The 26,784-nt window shown below is 33.3% G+C and overlaps 3 protein-coding genes and 1 pseudogene across 5 annotated transcripts; 1 reads left to right on the top strand and 3 right to left on the bottom strand.

The window, feature by feature from the left end:
• The first annotated feature begins 2,493 nt into the window (after positions 1-2,493).
• LOC142532225 (F-box/kelch-repeat protein SKIP11-like) lies at positions 2,494-5,247 on the top strand. Of its 3 annotated transcripts, none has more exons than XM_075638530.1 (2): positions 2,494-2,825; positions 3,443-5,247. In XM_075638530.1, exon 2 carries the CDS (start codon positions 3,580-3,582, stop codon positions 4,903-4,905), a length of 1,326 nt encoding a protein of 441 aa, XP_075494645.1. In that variant the 5' UTR covers positions 2,494-2,825; positions 3,443-3,579; the 3' UTR covers positions 4,906-5,247. The 3 variants fall into 3 exon arrangements, with proteins under 3 accessions (XP_075494645.1, XP_075494644.1, XP_075494646.1); XM_075638529.1 differs by having other exon boundaries at positions 2,495-2,825; positions 3,504-5,247; XM_075638531.1 differs by lacking the exon at positions 2,494-2,825 and adding an exon at positions 2,841-3,126 and having other exon boundaries at positions 3,504-5,247.
• Positions 5,248-6,602: 1,355 nt separating this feature from the next.
• On the bottom strand, positions 6,603-9,293 carry LOC142532226 (small ribosomal subunit protein uS4y). Its single transcript, XM_075638532.1, has 3 exons — positions 9,135-9,293; positions 8,116-8,497; positions 6,603-6,919 (listed from the first exon to the last, which is right to left on the bottom strand). The coding sequence occupies exons 1-3, from the start codon at positions 9,160-9,162 to the stop codon at positions 6,736-6,738; spliced, it is 594 nt and encodes a 197-aa protein (XP_075494647.1). The 5' UTR covers positions 9,163-9,293; the 3' UTR covers positions 6,603-6,735.
• An 844-nt stretch (positions 9,294-10,137) lies between these two features.
• Positions 10,138-15,390, bottom strand: LOC142532419 (PH, RCC1 and FYVE domains-containing protein 1-like; annotated as a pseudogene).
• Positions 15,391-20,029: 4,639 nt separating this feature from the next.
• On the bottom strand, positions 20,030-21,536 carry LOC142532836 (transcription factor TCP15-like). Its single transcript, XM_075639349.1, has one exon. The coding sequence runs from the start codon at positions 21,319-21,321 to the stop codon at positions 20,242-20,244; it is 1,080 nt and encodes a 359-aa protein (XP_075495464.1). The 5' UTR covers positions 21,322-21,536; the 3' UTR covers positions 20,030-20,241.
• Between the last annotated feature and the right edge of the window lie 5,248 nt (positions 21,537-26,784).

The raw sequence follows: 26,784 nt of genomic DNA, 5'->3' as shown, positions 1-26,784 counted from the left end.
ATGGTTCTCTATAACAACTGCTCTATAATTGTTTGCATTACATGAAAATGTTAACTGATGGATCTAGTAGCAGGGGGTAGCCAACATTTTTAGTCTAGAGGGCTGAATTTTATATTAAAAATTTCATTAATAAAAAAATAAATGTTAATATATATATGTGTTGTTTCAATATTTTAGTCTCAACATATTTATCTCTGATTTTTTGTTTTTTAAAATAATAATGTCACCGATAATTGTACAAAAAAATTAAAATTGATTATATTTATATAAAAAAACATATAACTTATTTGGTGATATATAGTAGATCAATAAAATAATTTTACTTTTATTTATACAAAACAAAAAAATTGTATTTTTGATTTATAGTTATATTTAGCTTCTACCTAACAATTAATATACCTAACCTATTTAAATTTTCACGCATTAATCATCGTATATCTAAAATATTGAAGTTAATGAAATAAATATAATCTAAATCTATAAAGCGGCAAAGCGCTCGGTCCTACAATTGGTATCAGAGCCAAGGTCACGGGTTAGATTCTTATTGATTGCAATGAGTGCAATTATTGGGAGGGAGATTGTTTGGTGCAATAATTGTCTCTGTTTGGTAGAGCGATCGAATCGTGGTGCTTGAGCTGTTGTGCGGTTTAAAAATTTGAGTTATACCATTACTACTAGCTATAGCTTTAAGTAAAGCGACAAGCGCTCGGTTTTACATATACACATAGGGTTTGGGCTGGACATATGTATAAGAGTACACCGTATCTCATAATAAATCATTTTGAACTTTTTTCCAAACTCATTTGAGAAAAGATATACTACATATTCGATGTTTTGGTAAAGGAAATTTAATCTAAAATATTAACTTTGGTTAAAATATCAATAAATAAAATATAAAGGAGTTATTATAGAAATAATGGATTATAGTAAGGATATTTTAAAAGTTTCAGTTTTGTTTGTATGTGTAGTAGAAATATTTAAATATCACATTATACCTAACTGGTGATATTTTAGTTATACAAAAATATTTGTTAAATATTTATTTTATATTAAAATATTATTTTTTTATTATAAATATAAGTAAAATCGATTTATTTCACGGATAAAAATATCATAAACCAAAAGATATATGTATATATATATACTCGTTCATTGATGTAGAATTCTGTTAGGTACCCTTTAAAATAAATAAGAAGAATGTAATTAAAACTACAAACAAACTGAAGTACTCTTTCATAAGGATTGTTTCAGATAGAGAATTGTTCTATACAAACAATAAATTGTCTTTAAAATTTTGGTAATACGTACTAAAAATAGGATTCGGCTCATATGTCTGATTGTTTTCTCATTTCGGAGCTCCCACCTTTTAGGTATGCTCTCCTGGTTATTTTTTAGTTTCGAATTCGAGATTTCGTCCCAATAATAATCATATTTTGAAGTACTAAAATTTCCTCTTCTCCTCCGTCTATGAGTTCTAGCAAACTCATATATCTCGATCGAGTCTGCAACAATTTATATATCGAGGGTTGTATATAAATTCGATAACGATGTGATGTATTTTTTAATAATCATAGTTGCATCGTATGTGCAACTAGAGAACCACTTTGTCCTAAAGTACATTTCTTACTTGGCCAAAGATTCTTTACGCTATCAACTAATCGTATCACATATGAAATTCACACCCATAAGTGAGCGGTGAATCTCTAACTATAATACATGGGATCCAACGTGTATCGAAATTGCACCCAAGATTGCCACATGATGACCCTCGCAGAGTCGATGAGCTGGTCAAAGTACAACACTAACATGCAAAGTCTATATGTTGTCATGGGTCAGTATAACTATAACTGTAAACTAATTCACTTGATTAATGATAACCGTTTGGAAAGTGCGAATGATGATTGTTTAGTAGCTCATATCCTATGATCACTCACTCATCTGTATGATTCGACATCTTCATGTTCGTACCAATGAAACATGACGTATAACATCACATATTCTAGTCTAGAGCGACCTTTATCCTCATTTTAGGGGCCTGAATCGACTAAAAACAAGTTTATAATACAGGATAACTAAAATGTGTTTTATGATCGAGGTGACATGTACGACTTCATTATATCACGTTATATTAAATGTCTTTATCTATGCATTTTACATTATTATATAGATAAAGTAAATGTAATAATATATTAAAAATTAAAATATTATTAAAGCAAATCGTTTATTACACAAGTCAATAAATCTCAAACCACAAGTTGATTTGCTGAGCACTAACTCTAACAATGACAACAAATAGATACCCATTGTATAACCTTGACACCCAGAAAAAGGAATTTGTACCTAGTGTGATTTGCAATTTATCGGTTTAGCCAGAAATTTTACCCAATATGAGCAAAATGATAGATGTTACAAATTATCACGCCATAAAAAATAGAATTTTGTTTTGCTCTTTAAATAAAATGACATGCTTTTATTCATAAAATTGGCCAATACAAATAAAAAGATCATGCCCCGAAGCCGAATTCCACAATCGAAAGCCTTCGCTTGATTTGCCGTGAGAATCCGAAGGATTTCTCTTACTACATAACCAAGATCGAAACTGCATTTCTTGCTCTTCACTTTCACCCACACACACACACACACACACACACACACACAATTTATAAATAAAGCCTAAAATAAGAGAAATAAAGGCAAAAGAAAGAAGCACACAAAACACAAGAGTGTATACATGCATAGATACCTACAAAGGGGGGAAGAGGAAGAAAGGGTGGTTGTATTTAAATACAAATGTTTCTTTTCTTTGTTCCTATCCACAAACATATGTAAGTGTTCCCTGTGATTAAGAATTTTTTTAGTCAATTATTGATTTATTTTGCTGTCTTTTTTGTTGTGATTTCAAATTATTATCATTATTTTTTGTGGGGGCTGTGGCGATAGATCTAATCTGGGTTGTTGATTGCAAAACCAATTCAAGATTCAAGCTTTGGGTGTGATTGATTATTTTTTCGAGTTTTGGAGCTGGGCTTTTGTTTGATCTGAATTTTGGGGATCTATCTGTACTGCTTTTCCGGATTTATGCATGTTTCCGTTGATTGAAAGCCGTTATTCTCGCTGTGTTTTGAGGTGTTCTGGTATCAGGGTTTCCCTAATTTTTGCTCTTTCTGCGTTTCAAAAGCTTTTTTGACTGGTTTTGTAGTTTTTGTATGAAGATCGCTTTTTTATACATATAAGCATTTATCTGTAGATATTGTTTATTGAATGGGATCAGTTCTGGTCGGTGGTGTAAACTTTCCGTCCTCAGTTTTTTTCCTGATCTAATCGGTTTTATGGGCTTTATAAATGCTGTTAAAAAAGCTAATATGGAAACTTGTAGTGATGAATAATAGAAGAATCTTGGTAGAATTTTTTTTCTGATTTCTTTTTGAACTTCTGTATGCAGTTAAATCCTTTTTATGGTAGTATTTCTAAAATTCGGGTCTATGCTTGCTAATATCATGCAGTGCCCATTACGAAGAAGCATTTGGATTGGTTTTAATAGAAAAATCGTCGATTCCTTTTGGTTTGGATCTGTAAGACATGTTGGAAGACCGGGCTTGCTTGGTTTCAAGGGATTATCTGAGGACCTGTGATCGAGAAGGCAATTGGCCTTGCCTGAATTACCGCCTTGAGAAAGTTGAGGTTCAGCAGAACAATAGAATGTTGGAAACAAATGAAGAGGAAGAAGTGGCTGTAAGAAAGAAGTTGAAACATTCGGGAAATCAGATTGATACCACATTATTGATTGGTGGGATTTTAACTACCCTTTCGAACCAATCCGAGAGTCAACGGCTTGCTGGTGATAATTCTGATTCGAGCTCATTGATTGCTGCCATTAGGCGTGACAACTCCATCAGTTGCCTCATTAGGTGTTCTAGAGCTGATTATGGAGTTATTGCATCCTTGAACAAGAGTTTCCGCTCACTTATTAGAAGTGGTGATCTGTATAGATTGAGGAGGCAAAACGGTGTGATCGAGCATTGGGTTTATTTTTCATGCCAGCTGCTCGAATGGGAAGCCTTTGACCCTAATAGTCGCCGCTGGATGCAGATACCAAGAATGAATCCTAATGATTGTTTTGTGTTTTCAGATAAGGAGTCTTTGGCTGTTGGAACTGAGCTTCTTGTTTTCGGGAGGGATCTTATGTCGCACGTGATTTATCGATATAGTTTGTTAACGAACACTTGGACTACAGGGATGAGTATGAATTCACCTCGATGTTTATTCGGTTCTGCAAGTCTTGGAGAAATCGCGATACTGGCTGGTGGCTGTGATTCGCGTGGTAACATCTTTAGTTCTGCAGAATTATACAATTCTGATTTGAGAACCTGGACAACGCTCCCGAACATGAACCAATCAAGAAAAATGTGTTCTGGGGTGTTCATGGATGGTAAATTTTATGTCGTTGGAGGGGTTGGAGGAGCTGATTCAAAGCTTCTCACGTCTGGCGAGGAATATGATTTGCAAAGTGGGATTTGGACTGAAATCCAGAACATGTCCCCTGTGCGGATCGCAAGGGATGATATGCCTGCAACATCAGAAGCGCCACCACTGATTGCTGTTGTAAATAATGAACTATATGCAGCTGATCATGCCGATATGGAAGTGAGAAAATATGACAAGATTAATCGAGTTTGGGTTACAGTAGGAAGATTGCCAGAAAGAATGGACTCTATGTATGGTTGGGGTTTAGCTTTTAGGGCATGTGGTGATAGGCTAATTGTGATTGGGGGCCTCCAAAATGCTGGTGAAGGCTTTATTGAAGTTAATTCATGGGTTCCTAGTGAAGGTCCGCCTCAATGGGATATGCTCGGTCGAAAAAGATCAGGAAGTTTCGTTTATAATTGTGCTGTGATGGGGTGCTGAATATTTACAGATGGAGGCACCGTTTGTATCAATATGTTGTTTCAAGATCATATATACAACCAGCTTCTTGCTAATGGGTAATTTATCCAAAATTTTATTTTTTTCCATCTTTTGGAATGGTAGGGCGATAGAGGATTATCTGATTTTACTCGAGATCAATTGGAATGTTTTCTCAGATTATCTTGAGTATGATAGTTAAAATTTAATCACATGTTTTCTTTCTTTGAGCTGTCTTCTCCCATATGAGTGACACAAGGAGATCTCGATAGGGCATCACTATGAACAGAAACAGGTTTAATACTTTGAAGGGGAGTTGGGTGTCTATTAGTGTTATTATTTCCATTGGTTCCCAATTTTCTTGGTATCATCCAGAAATTAATATCTTATCAATGTTTATTTGTGACTTGATTTGTGTAATGACTCTAATTAATGTTAGGATATGCGGGACAAATCATTTTTTTGATATATTTCTTATATCTTTCATTAAACTGTCTTTTGCTTCGTCATTTTCCATCTATCAAATTTGTTATGTCCTTATCAGCTCCACAAGCAAATATAGGATGGCTAGTAAGTTCGAGGCTATCTTGCATAGATGGTTAGTCTTTATGGTTCAAGTTGTTGGTGGTCTAATATTGATGTTGTCATTAAGAAGCAGTGGAACAGAAGGAGCAGAACTAGTATTGATGTTACACGTTTTCACAATATGGACTAGATTACGGTCCATGCACCGATTACCGATAAGTGAGTGGAAAATAGCTAGTAAAGGGTGTGTGATGTTTTGTCCTACATAGGAGTGGTTAATAAGTACGAGAGACTATAATTTTCTATTAGATGCGTGATCATGGATCGCTTCATGAATAGAACACCATCGCCTCGGTGTTGAAATCTGCTGCACTACTCAGTTGTTAGGCATTGAGAAGGATATGATTTGAAGGCCTTTTTACTTTACCCAATCCTTACTGGACAAAGAGCTATGTAAATCTTTTCATGAAAAATTGACTCGGTCACAGGTTTATCTATCCCCTCCAAGTTCTAATGCTACCAGTTTCCCCAAAGCAGTGTCATCTTTAGTGTAAGAAATAAATGAACATGGTAAAGATTGTTACATGTTAACACCAACACGATCGCATTCGTTTTGATAGTCTGTTTTCTTGATTATGTGTCCCTTGGCGAGATTTCAATTGATCTTGGTTTGTTTGCTCCGATATGTTTGAGATATCTTGCAACCCCTCGAGGATTTGATTGCAACTAAATGATATTAGTCAATTTTATATGAAAATGCCTTTCAGATATACTTTTTTGTACTAAAATTTTGGCTCGGAAACAAAAAGTAATGTTTGCGTCTTTTAAAAGATCACGACACTTGTTTTGCTCTTTCACAACCATGTTTTCACAATTTTGACGACTCTCATCTCGCTCGTCGTTATTACGGGAATCACTTTTGCTTTCTTATATATATATATATAATACTACCAAGTATATTATTTTACAAAAAATATAGTCAACATCTTTATCATATATTTTGTTTTACACCTCGTTATCACGACAAAATAAAAGGACTAAAAGTCATATCGCAATCACAAAGCAAGTAAATAAAAAAATACACTATTTGTCTAACAAAGATTTGGCAATTCAATACTAAACGATAATAAAGTAAGTCAGCAGAAACATTCAGAAGATAACAAAGCTTGAAACTATGTCCCAAACACAAATATCTCATTCAAAACGGATGGTCCATATAAAATATTATCACTCTTACAGGAGTATCAAAAACCAACTCAAAATCTGCTTTCCAATATTGCCATTCATAACTAAATAGAAAAGTTCACCTCATTCTTCATCATCCTCATCCCCGTCACCACCAGACGCCTTCTTTGCGGCTGCCTTTTGGTTCTTTCTCTTCACTCTACCAGGACGCCCACCACCAAATGGACTTGTGAGCGAGAAATCTATATGTTTCTGGGAGTCTACTCTTACCAAAAAAGAGGGTACATTCACTACTTGCCTCCCAACCCTACATTAAGTAAATAGATCTCTCAATTCAATGACTAAATACACACATATTACAATGAACCTTTCGCTATTAGAAAGGTAAGATAATTGAAATCACCACAGCTATCCCGACAAGTTTATATATAGCTCTATACAAATTTCAAACCTTCATTCTTGAAAGATGGCATATATTGGCAGAGCATTAATCATTTATAACAGCGGGATTGAAGAACAATAATATCAACACAAATTATGAAAAATGTAATAAACAGGTGCACATTTCACATTGCATGCATTGCCCGTCTACTTCTCGAAGGGTATTATTCAACACAGGTTTGAGGCTAGAGTCAACAACACCAACACATTCAGTGGGTATCATCCCACCTACGGATGCAATCGAGCCGATCCAAGCCAAACTATGGAATGTAGTTTCACTCATTTATAATCGATCCATGATCGAGCTGTATCTCACGAATATATTCATGACTCACGAGCTTATTCAAAATTTTATTGAACATAAGCAATTTTAATAAATATAAATTATAAATTTAAATATATATTAAATTCAATAAAAACTAAATTATTTATTTAAAGAAAAATATAATATTTTTATTAAAATATGGAATTTTATTTTAATAAATAAATTTAATAGATTTTTCTATATTTTTAATAACTCAAGCGTAAAATCGATAAATCTTATATCAAAAGTCAACTAATATTTTTATCTAAGAACTACCTCATGAGCTTCCCAGCTTGCATGTTCACAAGCTAAAAATTCAAATATTGTAAAGATTGAGTTTAGTTCGTTTATCTTAACTAACCTCATTAAACGAACTAAAACGAACTTTTATCGAATCGAACATCGTATAACTCACATGCAGCTTGGTTCATTTACATTTCTAATCCCACCATTGCAACATTCAAAAATTTACATCTATAATAGAGAAGAAGCTCCGTGGAGATGCATAGATGCAGCCACAAACATGAGCAACACTGCAATAATGGGTTCAATATCTAAAGTATAATAATCAAATGTAGCATGACAGACCAACGAAAGCAAATGCCCCACCATTCAGCTACAAACAAGAGTCATTCTTTTGCTGTTGTCTCCAAAAAGTCAATAATTCAGTAGATAATTGACAATCAAAAGCTTCAAGAACCTAGTTATAAAAAAGGCTAGGCCTGCAAGCGACTGAGAAATTTAGATATCATTCTTACCTGATATGTCTTTGGCGGATAAGTACTCTGGCATGGTGAATAGATTTAGCCATTCCAGCCTTGAACACCAAAGTCTGGAGGCGGCGCTCAAGGAAGTTCTCTACAGTTAGGGCCAAGACATAATCGAGCTTGTTCTGGCTCTCATCCAGTAGCCCATACCTATTCATTCTCCTCAGAAGGGCTTCTCCCTCAAAAATACGACGTGGATCCTTCTCATCAAGAGTCAAAAGCATTCTAGCAGCATTTCTGATGCGGCTCAGTGCATACTGGACCCTCCACAGCTCCCTCTTGCATCTCAGACCATATTCTCCAACAAGCTTCAACTCAGCATCCAGTCGCTCCTTCTCATAAGGGCGACGAGGCTTCTTAAATGTCTTTCCATCTGCAACCAACATAAGCAACCAGATTTAAACATAATCTCACGCATGATGAGACCACTTATTTTCATTCTTCTTTGAGTATGATAACAAACTTTATTGAGGACAACTCTTCAACCCCAAAATTCAATCTTTTAGTGGATCAAAGACCTAATTCTTACAAAGCAGAGCACTTGCCAAGCAATTCCGACTTTATTTAATATTCCAATCCATGAAATCAATTTTAGCGAACTTATGATCTTCCACCACGTTCACAACACTAATGCTCGTACATTTCTGGAGCACAACATACTAACATTTGCAAAAATATTACAACAGAAGTAATCAATTTTTTCAAAAAACACAACACTAGGAACCAGATATAGTGCCCTTCTTAACTCCAAATCTGTAGATTCCAGCAAGGAGTCGCATGAAAATGAAACAAAATCACCGTAACTTGTTCTAAATTCCAAATCTCAAAACGATAAAAAAAGACGCCATTTTGGTCAGATACAACTGAGAGGTAATTCAAACAACCAAATAAAACATCAAAACGACCCCCATAAAACAATGCCACATACAGTCGCACGCATATAAATCACAACTACAGCTGATGTCATCATATATTATCGGTTGTTCGCGGAACAAGCAATGGAAGCTTACAGTTTCGGTAAAATGAGACGTTCACCATACTACTCCGCCGCCTCCGTCGCCTACACGATTCTCAGTCCACCGATCTGCTGCCGTGGATGAAAACACTAGGGTTTGAGGTTGTCATGTTATATATCCTTTTCTGGGCGAAAACCCTAATGAGCCTGCGAAAGAGTTGGACTTAGGCTTGGGCCTTTTGAGAATCAAACGAAGGACCAAATAGCCCAATTTATTTTTATATTTATTTTTTAAATGATATTTTGAAACAAAGCAGCAAAAAATACTAAAAAAACTATAAATTTTATGATTAAATAAATAAAAAACTAATTTATATTTCTTGTACAAAAATATATAATAAAAAAATACATTAGATTAAATACTTTGAATTTAAGAGAGTATTTAAACTCCATGTTAAAATAAATTTAAATAAACTACAATAACTCAAAATAAATCAATTGATTTGTTATTATGCATGGTTTTGAAATCATCAACTTCGAACTCATTGATCCAAATACAATCTTACAGAACCTAAACCAATTGTCCGAATAAAATGAATGAACCCTAGTAAGAATTAGATTTTATCAAATCGAATTTCTGGGTATCATTTGATAGCCCTAGTAAAGAGACTTTGAACCATTTGACCACGCTTTTAAATGTTGTGTTTGGATTAAATTATTGCAAATAAGATTGCATTTGGATCGATGATGATGATTTGATTTCAAATCCAATGCTAGATATTTTGTATCCATTTTCCCAAAGTGGCAAGAGAAAGATATTTGAAATCTATGGAGATGAATTCGAAAACATTTCACGAATGATCTTTCTCATAAGTAAATCATGTAAAAACACAGCACGATTGTTATAATTGTGAACATTATTACAATTTAGAGACAAAGGCTTGAATACCACTCAGTAATAAATAAATGGTATTTTTTAAAAGAAAAATAAAAGAAAGTTGGAAAAATAATAAGTAATGATAATAATTCAACTACTGGGGAACAGAAACTACGCCCAACTTAACATGTATGCCCACCTAACACTTTAACAAACCGATGAGAAAAGAATTTACATTTACAAATAGGAATTCCTTTAGAATTTCAGTGGCTTCAGCTATTTAAAAAAAAAAAAGCTGGCCGATCAGGTTACTGCGCAGATTGTATATTATGTCGTCTGTATAACCTCGTTTAATTTTCGGCCTGCTGCTCGGTGAAACGTTTCCGGCTAGGGAGGTAAACGAACCAAACCGTTTGTGAGCTATTCGAAGCTCGATTCGATAAAAGCTCGTTTGAGCTCGTTTAATGAGGCTCTTTAAGATAAACAAACCAAACTCAAGCTTTACAATATTCGGTTCGTTAGCTCGTGAACATATTCGTTGATAAATTCATGAGTAATCTTTTAGATGAAAAAATAATAGTTTTGATATTTGATTTATTGATTTTGCATATTATTTATGAAATATATAGAAAAATCTATTAAATTTATTTATTATAATAAATTTACAAATTTTAATAAGAATAATATATTTTTTTTAAATATATAATTTACTTTTTAATTAATTTAATGAAAATTTAAATGTATAATTCATATTTATTAAGCTTGTTTAGGCTCGATAAAGGCTTGAATAAGCTCGTGAGCCATGCATATATTCGTTAAATAAAGCTCGAGCTCGGCTCGATTATAAACGAACCAAGCTCAAACATTCAAGAGTTCGGCTCGGCTCGACTCGATTAAATCCCTATTTTTGGCTGCAGAAGAACAGGAAAAACACTAAGTTTATAAACATCATTGAAAAAAGGACACAAGAAAATACAAAAAAAGTACTACCTGAAACGAACTCGTCTTAACTCATTGCCACTGTCTGGTGATGAAATGAGAGTAATGTATACTCCAGGCTCATCTTGTATAATATGTTCTGATTTATGTATTTTACATGACTTACTTCCGTTAAATAAAGGTGGAGGAGTTGGATTGTCTCCACACTTGCTCTTGGGAGAGGTGATGCTTGTCACGCTGCTTCCGTTTGAGGGGCGATTAGTTTCACCGGTTATTGGATAATTTGTATAGAAGTTTCTGCACGTAATTTGTTGTTCCCTTTCAGTCATTTCCTTAAACTGCAAGAAGTTTGGAACTTGATTAGATTAGACAAAAGGATGGAAACATAAATAGAGACACTTCCTATAAGAAATCTCCACAAAACGATAAATCAAAAAGGCAAGAGAATTTGATCTTCCAAATCATGAATGGAGAAACTTGCCATGGAAAATAGTGGCTCCTCATAACATTTAGGAGTGGCTTGTTTATTAGTAAGGTCACTTCTGCTCGATAAGTTGAAATTTTGTCGTTTCATGCCACATGCATTGAAGGGAAAACAACTTTAACAGTTTGACTAAATTGCTTTTGTTGAGTATATGTGCGAATTAAAACATATTAAGAGTTTAAATAATAGTAAGAACTAACCAGCGAAGTCAAAGATTTGATCAATTCTTCTGCAGCTTTGTTTTTACAAACTTCATCTTCCACTCGTAAGGTAATCTCATTCAGCTGCTTCGATTTTCCGTGAAGTTCAGCTTCGAGAAGATGTGTTTTGCAGCTGAGTTCTTCTACCTAAGTATTAAACCAAATTTACAAAGAATGATCATTGTTTGATTGCACACAAAGACTTACGGATATTAAATTTTACTTCCAATTATGGTATCTAATTCAAACTTCCAATCATGCATACAAATTGTTGAAATGCAAATTTATATTCCAGAGTGGACAAAAGGACTGGAAAATTGCAAACATTGAGGTAAGATATGAATAGAGGGGAAAGATCCACAATGGTAATCTACAATTAATCAACACCATTTGTTTAACAGTTCCTAGGTGAGTAAAATCATTCGTACCTGTGCTCTTAAACTTTTGACCTCCTGGCTTACAATATCATTGTAACTCTTCATGTCATCTGAAGTTGCTTCTGAAGTATGAAATGACAAAGGTGGTGATGGTGTTGCGGATTTCAGAGGATTCGACATCCTGGGTACAGGAGATGGTGACCGAGAAACAATTCTGGAACTTGGAACATAGAAAGAAACGAAGTTCTTAGAAGTTTCAAATGGGCTCCTTGGCGATTTTGAAGAAGTGCTCAGCCTCTGAATATTTCCATTTTGAAATAGGAAAACATTATTTTCATTTGATTCCGACGTCATGTGGACTGTGGAACTTCTATCGGACTTGAATGAGTCAACAGATGAGAGTATAGCTGTAACTCCTGATAAACGACAACCTCCAGTCTCCTTTGCTACCGATTCACCAATAGTAGCTCCGGTTTGAACTTTAGGAAATCTAAGGGTGGGTCTGGGATCCATTTCCTTTTGTAATTTGACAAAACAATCATCGCAAACACGATATGGCTTATTCGCACTAGGGGCTAAGGTGGCTTTAAGAGACCTCCTAGTACTGCATAATTTGCAAAACACAAGCCCACAGTTATAACAATTGTGACGTTCTGAAATTTAAAGGATTATGACAGCCAGAGCACACCGAATTATCTGTACTAGATATGCGCTTATGTAGACAAATAACAGTAGTAAAATTCGAACCATGTGCTATACTTTTTACTTGTTTATCTTTCAAAAGCTCGATTAGAGTTGGTGTATTCCGGTCTTCGGTAACACCATGGCCTAGTTGCCCATTGGCACATTTCCCCCCAGGTGTAAACTTCCTGTTTTGAAGTCAAAATGGCAACATGATATGAACCACAAGCAATCTCTTCCACACAACTGTCACCAATATCTCCTTCTATACAAATGGGAGTCTTTCCATCAAATGATGGTCTACCTAGCTGTCCATGAGCAACACTTCCCATAGTGTACACTTTTCCCGAAGTAGTCAAAGCAACTGTGAGATTGTTTCCACAGACTACTTGAGAAAAATCTACTTCGCCGAATGAAGAAACAAAGTCAGGTACTAGTCTTAATACATTGTCACCATGCCCGAGTCGTCCTTTATCCCCGTCACCCCAAGTGAACAGCTTACCAGATAGCGACAGGTCTGAATCTCCAGTGTTAGGAGATCTAGGAGTTACTTCAACAATTGCCGCAGTGTGCCATACACCACAAGCAACTCCTACAGTTTGCATTCCCTTTAAAGCTTCAACTTCTCGTGGAACACTTGTGCCACTTTGATCTCCATGCCCTAGCGCACCAAAAGTTCCATCTCCATAGTAAACAAGTGTCCATAAGACATCAACAAAGCTGTATGCCATGACCCACAAGAGACAAACGACACTCTTAAGCCGTCTATAGGACCACTGACCTTTTTTGGAATCCAGTGACTCGTATCACTTCCATGCTCAAGCAAACCGTCACCCCAAGTATAAAGATCACCAGAGAGTGACAGCGCAAGTATGATACTCACCACATGCTACTGATTCAATTCTCTCGCCAATAAGATTTTCTATGAGCTTCGGTTGGGAAATATCCTTTTCTACTCCATGCCCAAGCCTACCTCCATCCTCTTCACCCCAGCTGAATAATTCTCCATGCTTATTAACCAAAACAGCGTCTCTTTCCACAAGAAATAATGTACACATCAAGTACAGCTGTTGATTGCAATGCCTTAGGCAAGAGAACATCAATTTTAATGCTAGATAACTTATCAACTTTTTCGAGACAATCCCCCAACACTCCAGCACGCATGCCTTCTCCCCAAATGAAAACATCACCTATGCTATCAAAATCCTCATTATATGAACCTTGGCTTAAAGAACTTACAGCACTCGAAAGGCTCACCCTAACTGTATCGGCTCCAGATGATCTGGAATTTGAGGTATCCACAACCACTGCTGGCTGTGAAGTGGGAGATTGTGTAATAGACTCGGCCAACTGAAATTTCTTGGCAATTGCGGTGTATGAAACAATATCAGCAAATACCTTTCCCATCCTGCCTTGAGAAACATTTTCCATAGGTTGGGCATCACTCTGATCCTACATAACTTAAAAATAAGAGAAATAAATAGAAGTATTTTTTAATAAAACATTTTAGGACACTGCAACTCACAAATGGTGAACTTGATGGGAAAACCTTCTGGCCATGTTGACTATCTAAGGATGCAATCTCATTCTTCTTCTTAGTTCGTAATTTTTTGTTACTACCACGTGCTATTAGAGCTTTTAAGCCAAGAAACCAAGCTTCTACTTCATCCTTATCTTTACATATCTGTCAAGTTTTAGTAAGAATATGTTAAGCATCTAGTTTCAAATATATTGTAATATATCAGTTCTAAAATTTTTGGAGATTAATTTTGTGAAATGAAGAAGTGATATATAAGAAGAGATCAATCACAAGCTCACCAAATCCAGTGATCTGTCATTATATATGAGAGAAAATGACTGGTACTCTATCTCAGGACGAGGATACCGCTGAAAAATAGCTTGTCATGCAAAAAATGTGACTATATCAGTCAAATAATTTGAATTGTTACCTTGATACTGTTCCAATAAGTTTCTCCAATGGCAGATAATCTCTAAAAAAATTTAATAGTTTGGTTCGTAAAACTTTGGATTCAATTATTCAAAAGTGTTAAATATTGCATAAAATTTAGATTATGCAAGCTTTCCGTCAAGAAAATTAACATATAATAGTACTTACCGTTCTTTGCCCAGGAATTATCCTTGAAACTTGACAGAACTTAAGTGCTTTCTCATCTTTTCCATAATACCACAACAATTTTGACTCGTCATGAAATTAACCAAACAATTCAAATGACGAAAGATTACAAAAAAAAAAAATGCCCACAAATCTTTAAAAAAATGAAAAAAAAAGGAAGCCTGAAAAAATAATTTAAGAATGTCTTATGACGTATGAAGAGTTTACATTTGGTGGTTAAACTGAAGGTTGATTAATGTCAAGTGCTAAAAATTCTTTGAGTAAAAGACTGATTCAATTTAGGCTAAAAACATACTCTCCAATTTTATTTTACTTTTAAAGACAAACAAACAAACAAATCGCATCCAACATTAGCTATTCCTCGAGTCTTAAAGAGATTAACCAAGCTGAATCCGATGGAAGACACCTAATACAACAAGTTTAGATTGACAACGTCTATATAACCGTGTATGAGAACTTACTGTAGACAGTCGAAATGGGCAAAACTTTGGTTTTCCCCTCCGTCCACACTTCAACAAGTGTGCTCCCTTCTTAAGAGCGGTAATGGCCTAAAGAAAAGACTCATCAAACCAACGCCATAAGCTTCATATTTTCTCAAGGTTCTCATAAAATAACTCATGACTTAATACATCATAATCTCTACGAAAACATGAAATATATTATTGGTAGCAAATAAACAACATGGAACAAGTTCAGAACATCTGTTCAACGTCTCTTTCCACGAAACTAGCCTCTATAAATCAGCCATTCACGTTGCAAAATAACCAAGTGCAACAATCCAGGAATTAAACCAACACCCATCCGAATTATCAAAAAATAATGCATTCTCCCACCTATTCTGCCCCATGATACAAATCCCCTAAACTCCAAGATTCAAGATTTTGTTTCCTCATCTACCACATTTCGAAATTTCGATCAACAGGATCCTTTAAAATCAAAATCCCGCTCTTCAGCGAAATCGTATTCATACAAAATTCGAATTACCGAAAGCATGAAATCGAATTTTCAGGATTAAAACAGCTGTAGCCACCCGCGGAAAATTGATCTCCAACCCCAAAAAATGAAATCTCTCCAAAAATTCATGCGCGTGCATGAATAAGCGAAGAGGACCAAAGCTAGTGGAATCTTCAAGATAATGTCCTTACACAAAAAGGATTTACTGCATTTAAGATACCTTCATCAAAAATCTAATCTTTAGACCACCAAATGGAGTACGATGACAAGTTTTGAGGTGGTTCAAAATCTAATCTTTGAACCACCAAATATGGGAAATGATTTTCAGACCAGGTTCTTGAATCTTGAAATTAATAAAAATAGAATTGTGTAGGGATTATGGACTTACGGGGAGGGTTGAAGTTCAGCGTAGAATCCCTTAGACGTGCACACCTTCTTGATCTCTTTGCCTCCCCTCTCCAACCCTTCAATTCAGGTAGAATGCCATGTTGTTATAATAATATTATATTGATAAATTGGTAAATTTTGTCTGATTTAACGATCTGGGATAGTTTCACTTTAGTCATGTTCTCCGAACTTTCTATTTTTTGACAAATAAAAGACGCACAGACACGTTTGCCGAGAAATTTTGAAAATTCACTACTTACACTTTGATATACGAAGCTCCATCTATTTTCAGGAAAAGGATATGCCACAATTCATCATATGGTCTATATCCATGTATAGTCTACGTCGGCCTGTGCTAATCCAAAGGTCCTGACTATATAGGACGGAATTCATCCGGTTTAGCATAGAATTCATCGTATTTATACGAATGCGGACTCTATATCCAAGAAACCTGTCATTTTTGTGAAAGAGGAGATCAATTTGCCAAAAAACCAAAGGAGATCGTAAATCAAACAGTGAAATTTACCAAAATCTTATGACTAACTTGCTCGTGTTTGATCAAAAAATTATTTGAGAATAATTGATTGTGTGTTCATGTTAAGTTTGAATATTCTGAGTAAAATAATTAATTGGCATGGATTTTTCTTCTTCTATTTTTATTTTTAAATAATGGGACATTCTATCTAATTCGATTTCAAATTAGTTTGAACATACAATGCAGTGCTTTTAACCATATATCCATTTTTTTGAGTAGGTCTCTTGTGAGACGGTCTCACGAATCTTTATCTGTCAGACGGGTCAAACCTATTGATATTCACAATAAAAAGTAATACTCTTAGCATAAAAAGTAATATTTTTCATGGATGACCCAAATAAGAGATCTGTCTCTCAAAATACGACCTGTGAGACCGTCTCACACAAGTTTTTGCTTTTTTTTTTTATATAGAATTTACACAATTAGATAATTACATTTTAAAATATTCCAGGCATGCAAATAATTATTGACAACCCCTTCTCATTGGGAATAAACTTCGATTTCTATTTTACATACACATACATATGTCTATAATGAGACGATTGAATTTAAGCATTCATTCGCGAGGTACTTCCCGAGAACGAGTACAGAAATATTATACTACACTATACATATAAGCGCTACATTATTTTTGATTTCCGACTAATTAAGAACATGCATGCATGCCAACTTACACAGCTTGGATTTTTGCAATCAAATAATAAATGTTACTTCTTATACAATCTTCATGTAGATTCCATACTAAGCTTTAATACTCATTGACTCATAATTAATAGCTAGTGATTCAACCAATTTTATCGGAACATGTATCTAGATGATTGAGTCATAAAACATAAACTATACAGAATAATAATAATAATAATAATAATAATAATTTTTCTTTTAAATCACACTTTTGTAAAGAAATTATTTTCAGTTGACATTCCATTTAAAACGGGGGAAAATCTTAAAAATCAAATTCAAGAAGCTCGAATTAAGATATTATTTTAGAAAAACGACTTCTTTCAAATTTTGGTAATTTTATTTTATTTTTCTCAAGAATGTTCACTTAACATTGTATACATCATATCGCGTCCGGGAAAAAAAAATTTATAGTTTTCTGTGGTGAATAAAATCCCCTTCCTATTATTTTGCTACTTTCCAGGGGGTTTGTATTTGATGCCCTACCTATAAAAAAGCGAAGCAAAGATGCTGATTACAAAACCAAGAAAACAGTTTGAAGCAAGAAAAGGAAACAAACCATGTTGTTGTCGAGTCAGCTGTCATAAAAATTTTCACCAAGAAACAGACCATTTTAATGAACAGTCATGATTCACAGCTTGGAATATTTAAGGCCATGTTTAGTAGGCCCAACACCACCTGATGAGCAGCAACTGCAGCAAACTTATACGAGAAACTACAAGAATTCTTATGTTTGTACCAACTCTACTTTTACCACTTCCGGTGATTTTTGAACACCACCACCCCGCCCATCACTATTTTCACTTTGGAAAATTTTAATTCTTTCCCGTGTAATTTATATATATATTTTATTTTTATCCATGCTAACGTTGAATTTATATTTTTTGTTGTATAACTTGCATGTCATATTTTTTTATTTTGGTCATGTTACGATAATTTTCATTTTTAGTCCCATAACTAATTTTTTTTCATTTTTGTTCATTTAACTTATATTTTTTCATTTTTGGTCATTTAAAGTTATCAAAAATAAAAGGATATCCTATATTTGGATTATTTGACAAATCAAAAAGGTATTGGAGTTTGTTCACGACTTCCATTGTTGGGTCAAGAATATTACGTTTGTTTGTATTTGGATAATTGTTGCAGTGGTACTTGTAATATCTTTATGAACTCATTGATTCAATTATAAATAAAAAAAATAGTCGGGAAGAGTTGATTTATACGCACACAATAACGTGTGCATAACATTATTAGTTACGACTATATATTTTTGAACTCGTTGTTTCAGTGTAAATATATAGAATTGTAATGTATATATGTAGTTCATTGGCCAGTTGCAACGAATTCAGACATGTGTATATGAGTTTGGACAAATGAAATTACAGAAAGCTATAATAACATATATCAATATTTTGTTAGCACTCATTAAGAATGTGTATATTGATGTATTAAAAGTTATACATGATGTAAAGATATATATATGTACCTAAAATTTTTTAACAGATGTTTTCGTTATTATATTATATAAATTCAAGATGAGCTAGTAAACTTATAGTGTGGTTCAATGATCAAATCTTGCATGCAAACTAGTCATTTTTCTTGAACCCAAAGCCTAATTCACATGTAAGTTTCTACGGCATACATATATAATTTTGCTATATTGTTCACCAACCGTCACTACAAGAATAAATGCTTATGATGACATTCATAAATGTCATCATATTCAATATTTAGTGACATTTAAGTTTTAGTGACACCTCCAACAAATGTCATCTATTCCAATGTCGTCTTAAACTTACTGACATTTTTTAATGTCATTATAAGATGTTAATGACAACTTCATACGTGTTACTAATTATTCATATAATGAAAATTTTAAATGTCAGGAAAACTCGTGTTTAAATACATTTATAGATGCCTTGTTATTATAGTAATAATGACAAATTTATATGTCAGTTAAAATCATTTATAATGACAACTAAAAGTGTCGTGTATGTTATTTATAGTGACAATAATAAATGTGAGAATATTTGGGTTGGATAAATATAGGAGGAGGAAAAATTAGATAAAATAAATGTGAGAATAAAAAAACATATTAGATTAGTTATCCTGACATTTTAATTAATGTCATTTTTTATATGGAGGGAGACAATTATTTTCCCTCCTCCAATATTTATTTAACCCAAATATTCTCACACTTATTTATAGTGAAATTTTTAAGTTTTTTAATGATTTTTTACGATGTGGGAAAATTAATTGTTCTCCTCCATATAAAAGATGACATCAATTAAAAATGTCATGATAATTAATCTAATATGTTTTTTTATTTTACACATTATTAATTTTTTACAAGTGTCATTATTAAGTATTTATAACAACATTTAATTAAAAGTGTCCACAAAAAAGTGTCACAATAGCCATTTATTGTTGTAGTGCGTGCTCACTTTTGTACTCACTCGTGATGTGACACTCACGTGGTGGACGTGATGAAACATATCAAAAGTGTATATCAACTAGGTAAGTGTACTGATGTACACAGAGATAGATATAACTAGTAAACAACATATCAAAATGATATACGTACACACGATAAGCAGAAGAAAGATTTCACTTAAGTCATTTCTTTATGTAACTAATAACCATGTGAACACTAAATTTAGTCCAACAACTGAGAATCCTCATGTTCTCACAAAACCCTAGCTAAATAAATGTACTGTTTCATTGTATGAAAAAAAATTCGACCATTACACTCAAATCACATTGATATTTAAATCAGAGGACCGATCAAGCCCAAATATGTAAGAAATTCTAGATCGACATAAATTCTATTACACATTTATGAATTTCAAAATATTGAGAAATTTATAATAATCCAATAAAAGAACTCAACTTACACACTTAAATGACCGTAATTCAAGAATGATGACTAGGTGCAATACTTAGAATATCACCCCGCGCTGTCCCTCTGCCACTGGTATCGGCCTCAACCTCAGCTTCTGTCGCTCCTGGAATTGGTCTAAATGAATCGAGGGCTGCAAGCATACCGAGATGCCCCTCCGCCATTGCGCCACTGATGCCGCCTCCGCCAAGTTGTTGCCCTGGAAAGAGCGCTGCCACCTGTGGAGGCAGATTCATGAAATTCAGTCCACTCCTACCCATTGAACTTCCTCTATAGATGTTGGAATTTCCGACGGAAGGAAATGTCCATAGAGAATGATCACCGCTCATAAGAAGTGCTGTCGCCGGGATTTCACCTTGGCTTGCCGGAATAGAACCGGTGCTGGACTGTGACATATAATTTCCCATCTCCACAACCGGAAGCAGATTCTCCTCCGGCCGCCGTTTCCGCCACCCCGTACTCCCCTCCTCTCCCGCCACCAATTCCAGGCCGCAGGAGCCCATGTCACGCAGCTCTTGCTTAGCTTGTAAAATTGCATTCAGATTAGAAAAACTCAAAGAATTCTCATTTGATGGAAGTCCATTATCTCCATGAAACAAAACCCTTCTTTGTGATGAATCCCCGAAGCCAAAGTACCCATTGTTCCTCAAATAAGACGGAGCCGAAATGGTTGATCCTGAACTCCTGACAGAAATATTAAGCGAAGTGAAATTAGCAGGGATAGTTCCGGTACCCGTGGCGGCGATCACCGCCGGCTCCGCCTGTTGAAGCAGCCACTCAATGGTTTCACCGTCCGATTTGTGTCCCAGCTCCCGAGTAAGCTGAAAAACCCTAGCTGCACAAGTCGCCGGCATGCGAATCCGGCGGCCTCGGCCATCGACCTTAGTGTGCCTGTCCTTAGTGGAGGTTCTCTTAGGCAGCGGGGGCTTCTTGGTAAGATGTTCTTGCTCTGTGGAAGCACTGGAAACTGCGAAATTGAAGCTGGAACAAGAGTCTCGATCATTTTTCTGAATATCATCTATATTTTCTAACAACTGGAAAGGGAAATTCTGCCTGTGCGCAGTATTTGATAATCCATTTCCACCAACATCCATGATCAAAAGGCAGATGAATATATATTAATCTTGGTGGGGAGCTAGTCAAGCATACACATGATCTGTATCTACTGTGGGACTCTTTTCTTGATTTCCTTTTTTTGGGATTTTGATTTGTTCCTTTTTCCTTTAAGAATTTAGGTTGCAACTTCTTTCAGATGGGAAATGGCAGATGGATTACTCTTATGGGAGAGAGAATGAGATAAGGGAAGCGAGGGAGTGCAAGCTTTAAGCAACAAACATAATGAGTGGGAATTATATGGGTGGGGTATGACAACAAATTAAAATATGCTTTTTCAAAAGGGGTAAATGTTAATTTTTTTTATTTATTATTTCTTTAGGACAGGTGCAATAAAATCTTTGAAATGATTTATAGTACTTTTGACGTATGTGGGAGCCTTGTCGCTTTATTTTTTTTACTTCAATCACGTTTTTTAATTTACATTTAATAATAAATACTTCACATATTTTTTTAACTCTAATTATATGTAATTCATTTTTTAACTGTCAAAATATACAAATTGGTCTTTCCTACATAAAGATGTAAATGAACCAAATAGTTCACAAGTTGCTCAGAGCTTAACTCGATAAAAAGCTAATTTGAAATTGTTAGTTATTAAGACAAGTTCGACAATTTTATCGAGTCGAGCTCGATCTTAATTCGGCTCGTAAGCTCGCGAGTCTGTTTGTGAGCTCGAGCTCGACTACTTTCTTAGGCTAGTTTGTTGGACTTCGAGTATTGTCCCACATCGAGTAACTTGGTAAGATGAGAGTGATTGAAAACTATAAAGGGATAATCACACTCTTGTATGGATGTAAGAATGTTTGAGCTCGAGTCTGATTCGTTAAACATGATAAACGAATTATTCACAAACCAAGCTCGAGCTATTCACGAGCTCAATAATTTCATAAAGAGATGAGCTCGAACTTCATGATAAAAGCTCTAGATTACTACTATCTTGCTCGACTAAGCTCGTTTACATTCCTAGTGGTACATAAAATAATAATTAATATATTCATATCTTGTTTTTATCATGTTCTTACAAATCAACTTTAGTTCAAATCTTTTATTTCTATGTAATTTGATTTGTCAATTAAAAACACTTTTTATTGGTATAACACTGAATTTTGTGAATGTAAATATAATTGAAAGTATATCGAACATATTTCAATTAATTTATAGGTAATTTATTTTTGGATCGTTATTATAGTGGTTATTAATTTGAATATATGATTGAATTTACAATATAACTACAGGACAAATGTATAAATTAAATTTTGAGTTGAATTTCAAAAAATTAATAACATTTCACGTGAGCAATTTTATAGGTACGCTTACATTAAATTTTACTAATTCATGACAATGAAAGTGGCAACCGTTATACTATTCGGTTTGCACTAGATAAACTTCATGAGCTAATATATTCGTTTGTTAACCATATTAGTCAGGTAAACCACATCGAGACTAAATTTGACTAATTGTTGTGGATCGTACAGTCGACATCGAACAACATATATTAAAACCAATAAAATCATTAGGTTAATTGTACAAAAATACAATTTAATAGAACAGACTAGATATACTTCCAGATTAACTTTCCATAAGTATCTTTTACTTTTATGTAATTAATACGTACGGTCTCAATTAATTATTCACCTATATTTTTCTTGTTGCAATTAATTAACACACTTGAGAAAATAAATTAATGTAGAGCTAGGGTTCAAAACATAATTGGTGTCCAAATATGAAAATTACTACATAAATAAAGCATTATCTTCGAAAAATTCTCTACCATTATATCGTACATCGATATTTATATAATGAGATTTTGTATTGAATTTATCACGAGATTTCGATAAATGGAATTTTTGTGTTATAAAAATTGTTGTACAAATCTCGTTGTACCTATAACATAATTAACTCTAATTATTAATTAATAAGCGACCACTTATCTTTTATTATCTTCATCTCTGTTTTCCGAATAGACTTTGAAGTTCCACCGAACATGATTAAGATGACTAATGAGACATTATGTCAAAGAGACCTAAATCAAGTTGTCCTAAATGTTGTTAACATGACAGTTAGTCATGATCAAACCTTTGATGTTAAGATCCAATTATACCTTTTCAACCTATTACATTATCCTTTGGTCGTAATTATGAGCAATTAGAAAATTCTCTGCCAAATATGTTGAATGATATAATATTTAAAATAGAAAAAATTAGGATTATTAAATAAAATCATAATATTTTTTTAAAAAAAATCAAATTAATTATAACGAGATTTTCTCTTCATTTAATTCAGAATACTCTTGTAGTTTCGAATTACGTCGAATCATGAATTAGAAGTTACATATTGAACAATATTAAAATTGATAAGATAAAGCTAAAAAAACATTGATAAGAAGATCTATATGACGCAGTCAAATAACTTGGTATCAGAGGATAAAAAGGATATAATTTTCAAACTTAAGAAATTCGTCTACGAACTCAAGCAAGTCTCATGATAATAGTTTCGCATATGTTTTCGGAGCAATCATATCTTCTTAGTTATATATATTAATCGGCGATATCCTCTTTCTTTACTACGTGCGACAATGATGTGACATTATAGCATCCTCATTTCTAATTAAAAGATTAAAATTTTCAAAAATCAAAAAATACATGATTAAAACTGAAATTTGACGATATAAATATCAAAATCACAAAAAATCAAACATACATAACAAAAATTTCTTTTATATATCAATTATTATGTGTCAATATATATATATATATATATATATATATATATATATATATATATATATATATATATACACACACGACTAAATTCTTATATGATTTAACACAATGATTTTAATTAAAAATGAAATTTTTCAATATATTGAGAAAATCAAATGATTTCTAAAACAAAGGTCCACATTAAAACAGTATATAAGAAAGTAAAATACGATGTCAAAACTAGAACAACAAAAACAAATCTTCAGCCATCTTCTTCACAGTTATTGTCTGTAGATGTCTCCAACAATCACAACAACATGTAGATTCAGCACTTCTTCGATCAGCAACAACCTTGTAGATTATTTTCTGTAAAGCTTATGGCGTGAAAATGTGCAATAGCATGTATATGCTTTTGCGTCAACCACCCACCTTTTTCACTTTTGCATGAGATGAATCATCTTATTTATAGCTCTAGGGTTTATCAAGAAAGAAACCTACACAATATAGAAAGTAAGAGTTTTATTAGAAACAAACTCTTTTTAAACAAAGATATTGTATCATAAAAATCTTAGCATAATTATCACATTAATCATCACATTATCTATAAAGACAAAACTATATTTAAATATTCAAAATCATATCAAAAAAAAAATTAATGTTGAAAAATAAATTTAATATAAAAATTATATTTTTCTTAAGATCAAACAAGGACAATGTCACATTTTGATGGAACCTTGACGTCACTCAGGGATACCATCTTTGCAGCCAGTTTTCATGTAACCTTATCGAGTGGGCATCCTTCCAAATTGGGGAAAAAATCTTTAACAATATTGGTAAAATTACTGAAGCGTACATAAAACCATGACAACAACAAAAGAACCCACATATTGAATTTTGTTGATATTTTTCTACTTTGTAAGTTAAAGGTGACACTACAATTTAAAAATTGTGAGTACTTATACCATTATGACTAGTTATATATAGCTATTGGTAAGAAATAATCACTCGATTCTACAACTGATATAACAGTCAATGACACATGTCTAATTATCATGTATTGCAAATAATACAATTACTGAGAAATAATAATTGTCCACGTTAGGCGAGCAAGCTCTATGATGAATAAAAAAAATTGAATCATACCATTATTAACGATCATAACTTTTAATAAATCGGCTTTCTATTACATAATTTGAAAAAAGATACTGAAAATGTATAATAGCAATCTATTAATGTCTCTCATTAATCTATTTGGCCTGATGGGTAAATGTCACACATGTATGCACTATATATGTTTCCCAACCATTCCACAAAAGTTAAGACATTGTTGCAGTTTTGATTCTTTGTTTGGTGTCACAATTCCGAGGCCTAAATTATTATTCTCCCAACAGAGACTATAGAAAAGGTACATATTAATTTGTCACACCCAATTTTAAAAAAATATATATAACTAATTTAATTTTTACAATATATTGAGTTGTCAGTGGAGTTGTTGCAATAATGGACACATTTTCTTACTAAATATATATCTTCTATCTCTACCATATTATTAAGCATCGTGACTAATATATTTTGTTACCTAAGCACGACTTTTCAATTTCTGATCGAAAATTAACCCATCCTTTTTAGATGGGCAATTTGTTGTATCAAGTAAACAAAAAATGTAGAGCGCAAATATATTTTTGTTGTTATAAATCGTGATAATTGATTCTTCATGATGTATATAATTAATCACAATAGCTCGTATGAGATCGTCTAACAGATCAATTATGTGATACAGATATTAATACAACCCAACTCATGAAAAATATTATTTTTTATGCCAAAAGTAATATTTTCAATACAAAAATGGACCTGATCGACACGTCTCATATGAAAACTACTATTAGTTAATTTCCTATTAAATAATTGCTATCGATTTATATTGATTATACTTATGATATCTCATAGGAAATTAACATAGTAGCCTAGTGTTGTACGTAATCATTCTATTTTGATTAAGTTTGGAATTATTCTGAAGGTAAATTTTAATTTGTGTCATGTTTGTTTGTATTTTTGATATTTTGGTAATCTATATTATCATATTTTATTCTTATTAATGTATCTTTAATTTTTTGGCATTTATATTTTAGTCATTTTTTTAGAGAAATGTTACGTGACATTATATATATCGGTGTCATACCAACACCACACGTCATAAAATAACTAAAATGGTTAAGAAAGCAAATATAATTGACTAAAAGTAAAATTTGAAAATATAGTTAAACTTTGGTATAAAAAAGTAAATAATATATATATATATATATATATATATATATATATACACACCCATAATATAGAAGTTGAGATAAATATATATATATATACTCATTCATCTGAAATACTATGATATATTCTTTTGGAGGCGACCGATACAGTTCGAGAATTTGGAATTTTTCATGTTATAATTTACGATAGAAACACTATATAGCTTGAGAGTGATATTGATTGACCGTAGCTACTTTTTTTCATACCTCCCAAAAGATATATTTATTAGTCAAAATACTGCTTTATTTTTTCACACTGGTGACAGTATAGAATGCACTTATTTGGGTGTTAATGGGTCGGGCTATTAGGCCATGAGTCTGTTGAGGTGCATGTCTATCTATTGGTGTTGTCTTGTATCAATTAGATATCAGTCTTACCATTTCCCTATCGTCGATCTTGTTGTCAGCGGAGACATTATTGCACGTTAAGATC

The sequence above is a fragment of the Primulina tabacum genome, chromosome 18, assembly GCF_025594145.1.
Source record: "Primulina tabacum isolate GXHZ01 chromosome 18, ASM2559414v2, whole genome shotgun sequence".
Lineage (NCBI taxonomy): Eukaryota > Viridiplantae > Streptophyta > Magnoliopsida > Lamiales > Gesneriaceae > Primulina > Primulina tabacum.
Note: the sequence above shows the minus strand (reverse complement) of the source record. Positions and strands in the feature narration are given on the sequence as shown.

What these genes read in the sequence shown, in the direction of transcription:
- LOC142532225 (XM_075638530.1), top strand. Translation starts at nt 3,580, where the DNA reads ATGTTGGAAGACCGGGCTTGCTTGGTTTCAAGGGATTATCTGAGGACC.
- LOC142532836 (XM_075639349.1), bottom strand. Translation starts at nt 21,321, where the DNA reads ATGGATGTTGGTGGAAATGGATTATCAAATACTGCGCACAGGCAGAAT.
- LOC142532226 (XM_075638532.1), bottom strand. Translation starts at nt 9,162, where the DNA reads ATGGTGAACGTCTCATTTTACCGAAACT. An exon ending in CGTCTCATTTTACCGAAACT is followed by an intron (nt 8,498 to 9,134) that starts GTAAGCTTCCAT and finishes TGTTGGTTGCAG; the next exon opens with ATGGAAAGACATTTAAGAAG. An exon ending in ATCCGCCAAAGACATATCAG is followed by an intron (nt 6,920 to 8,115) that starts GTAAGAATGATA and finishes TACTTAATGTAG; the next exon opens with GGTTGGGAGGCAAGTAGTGA.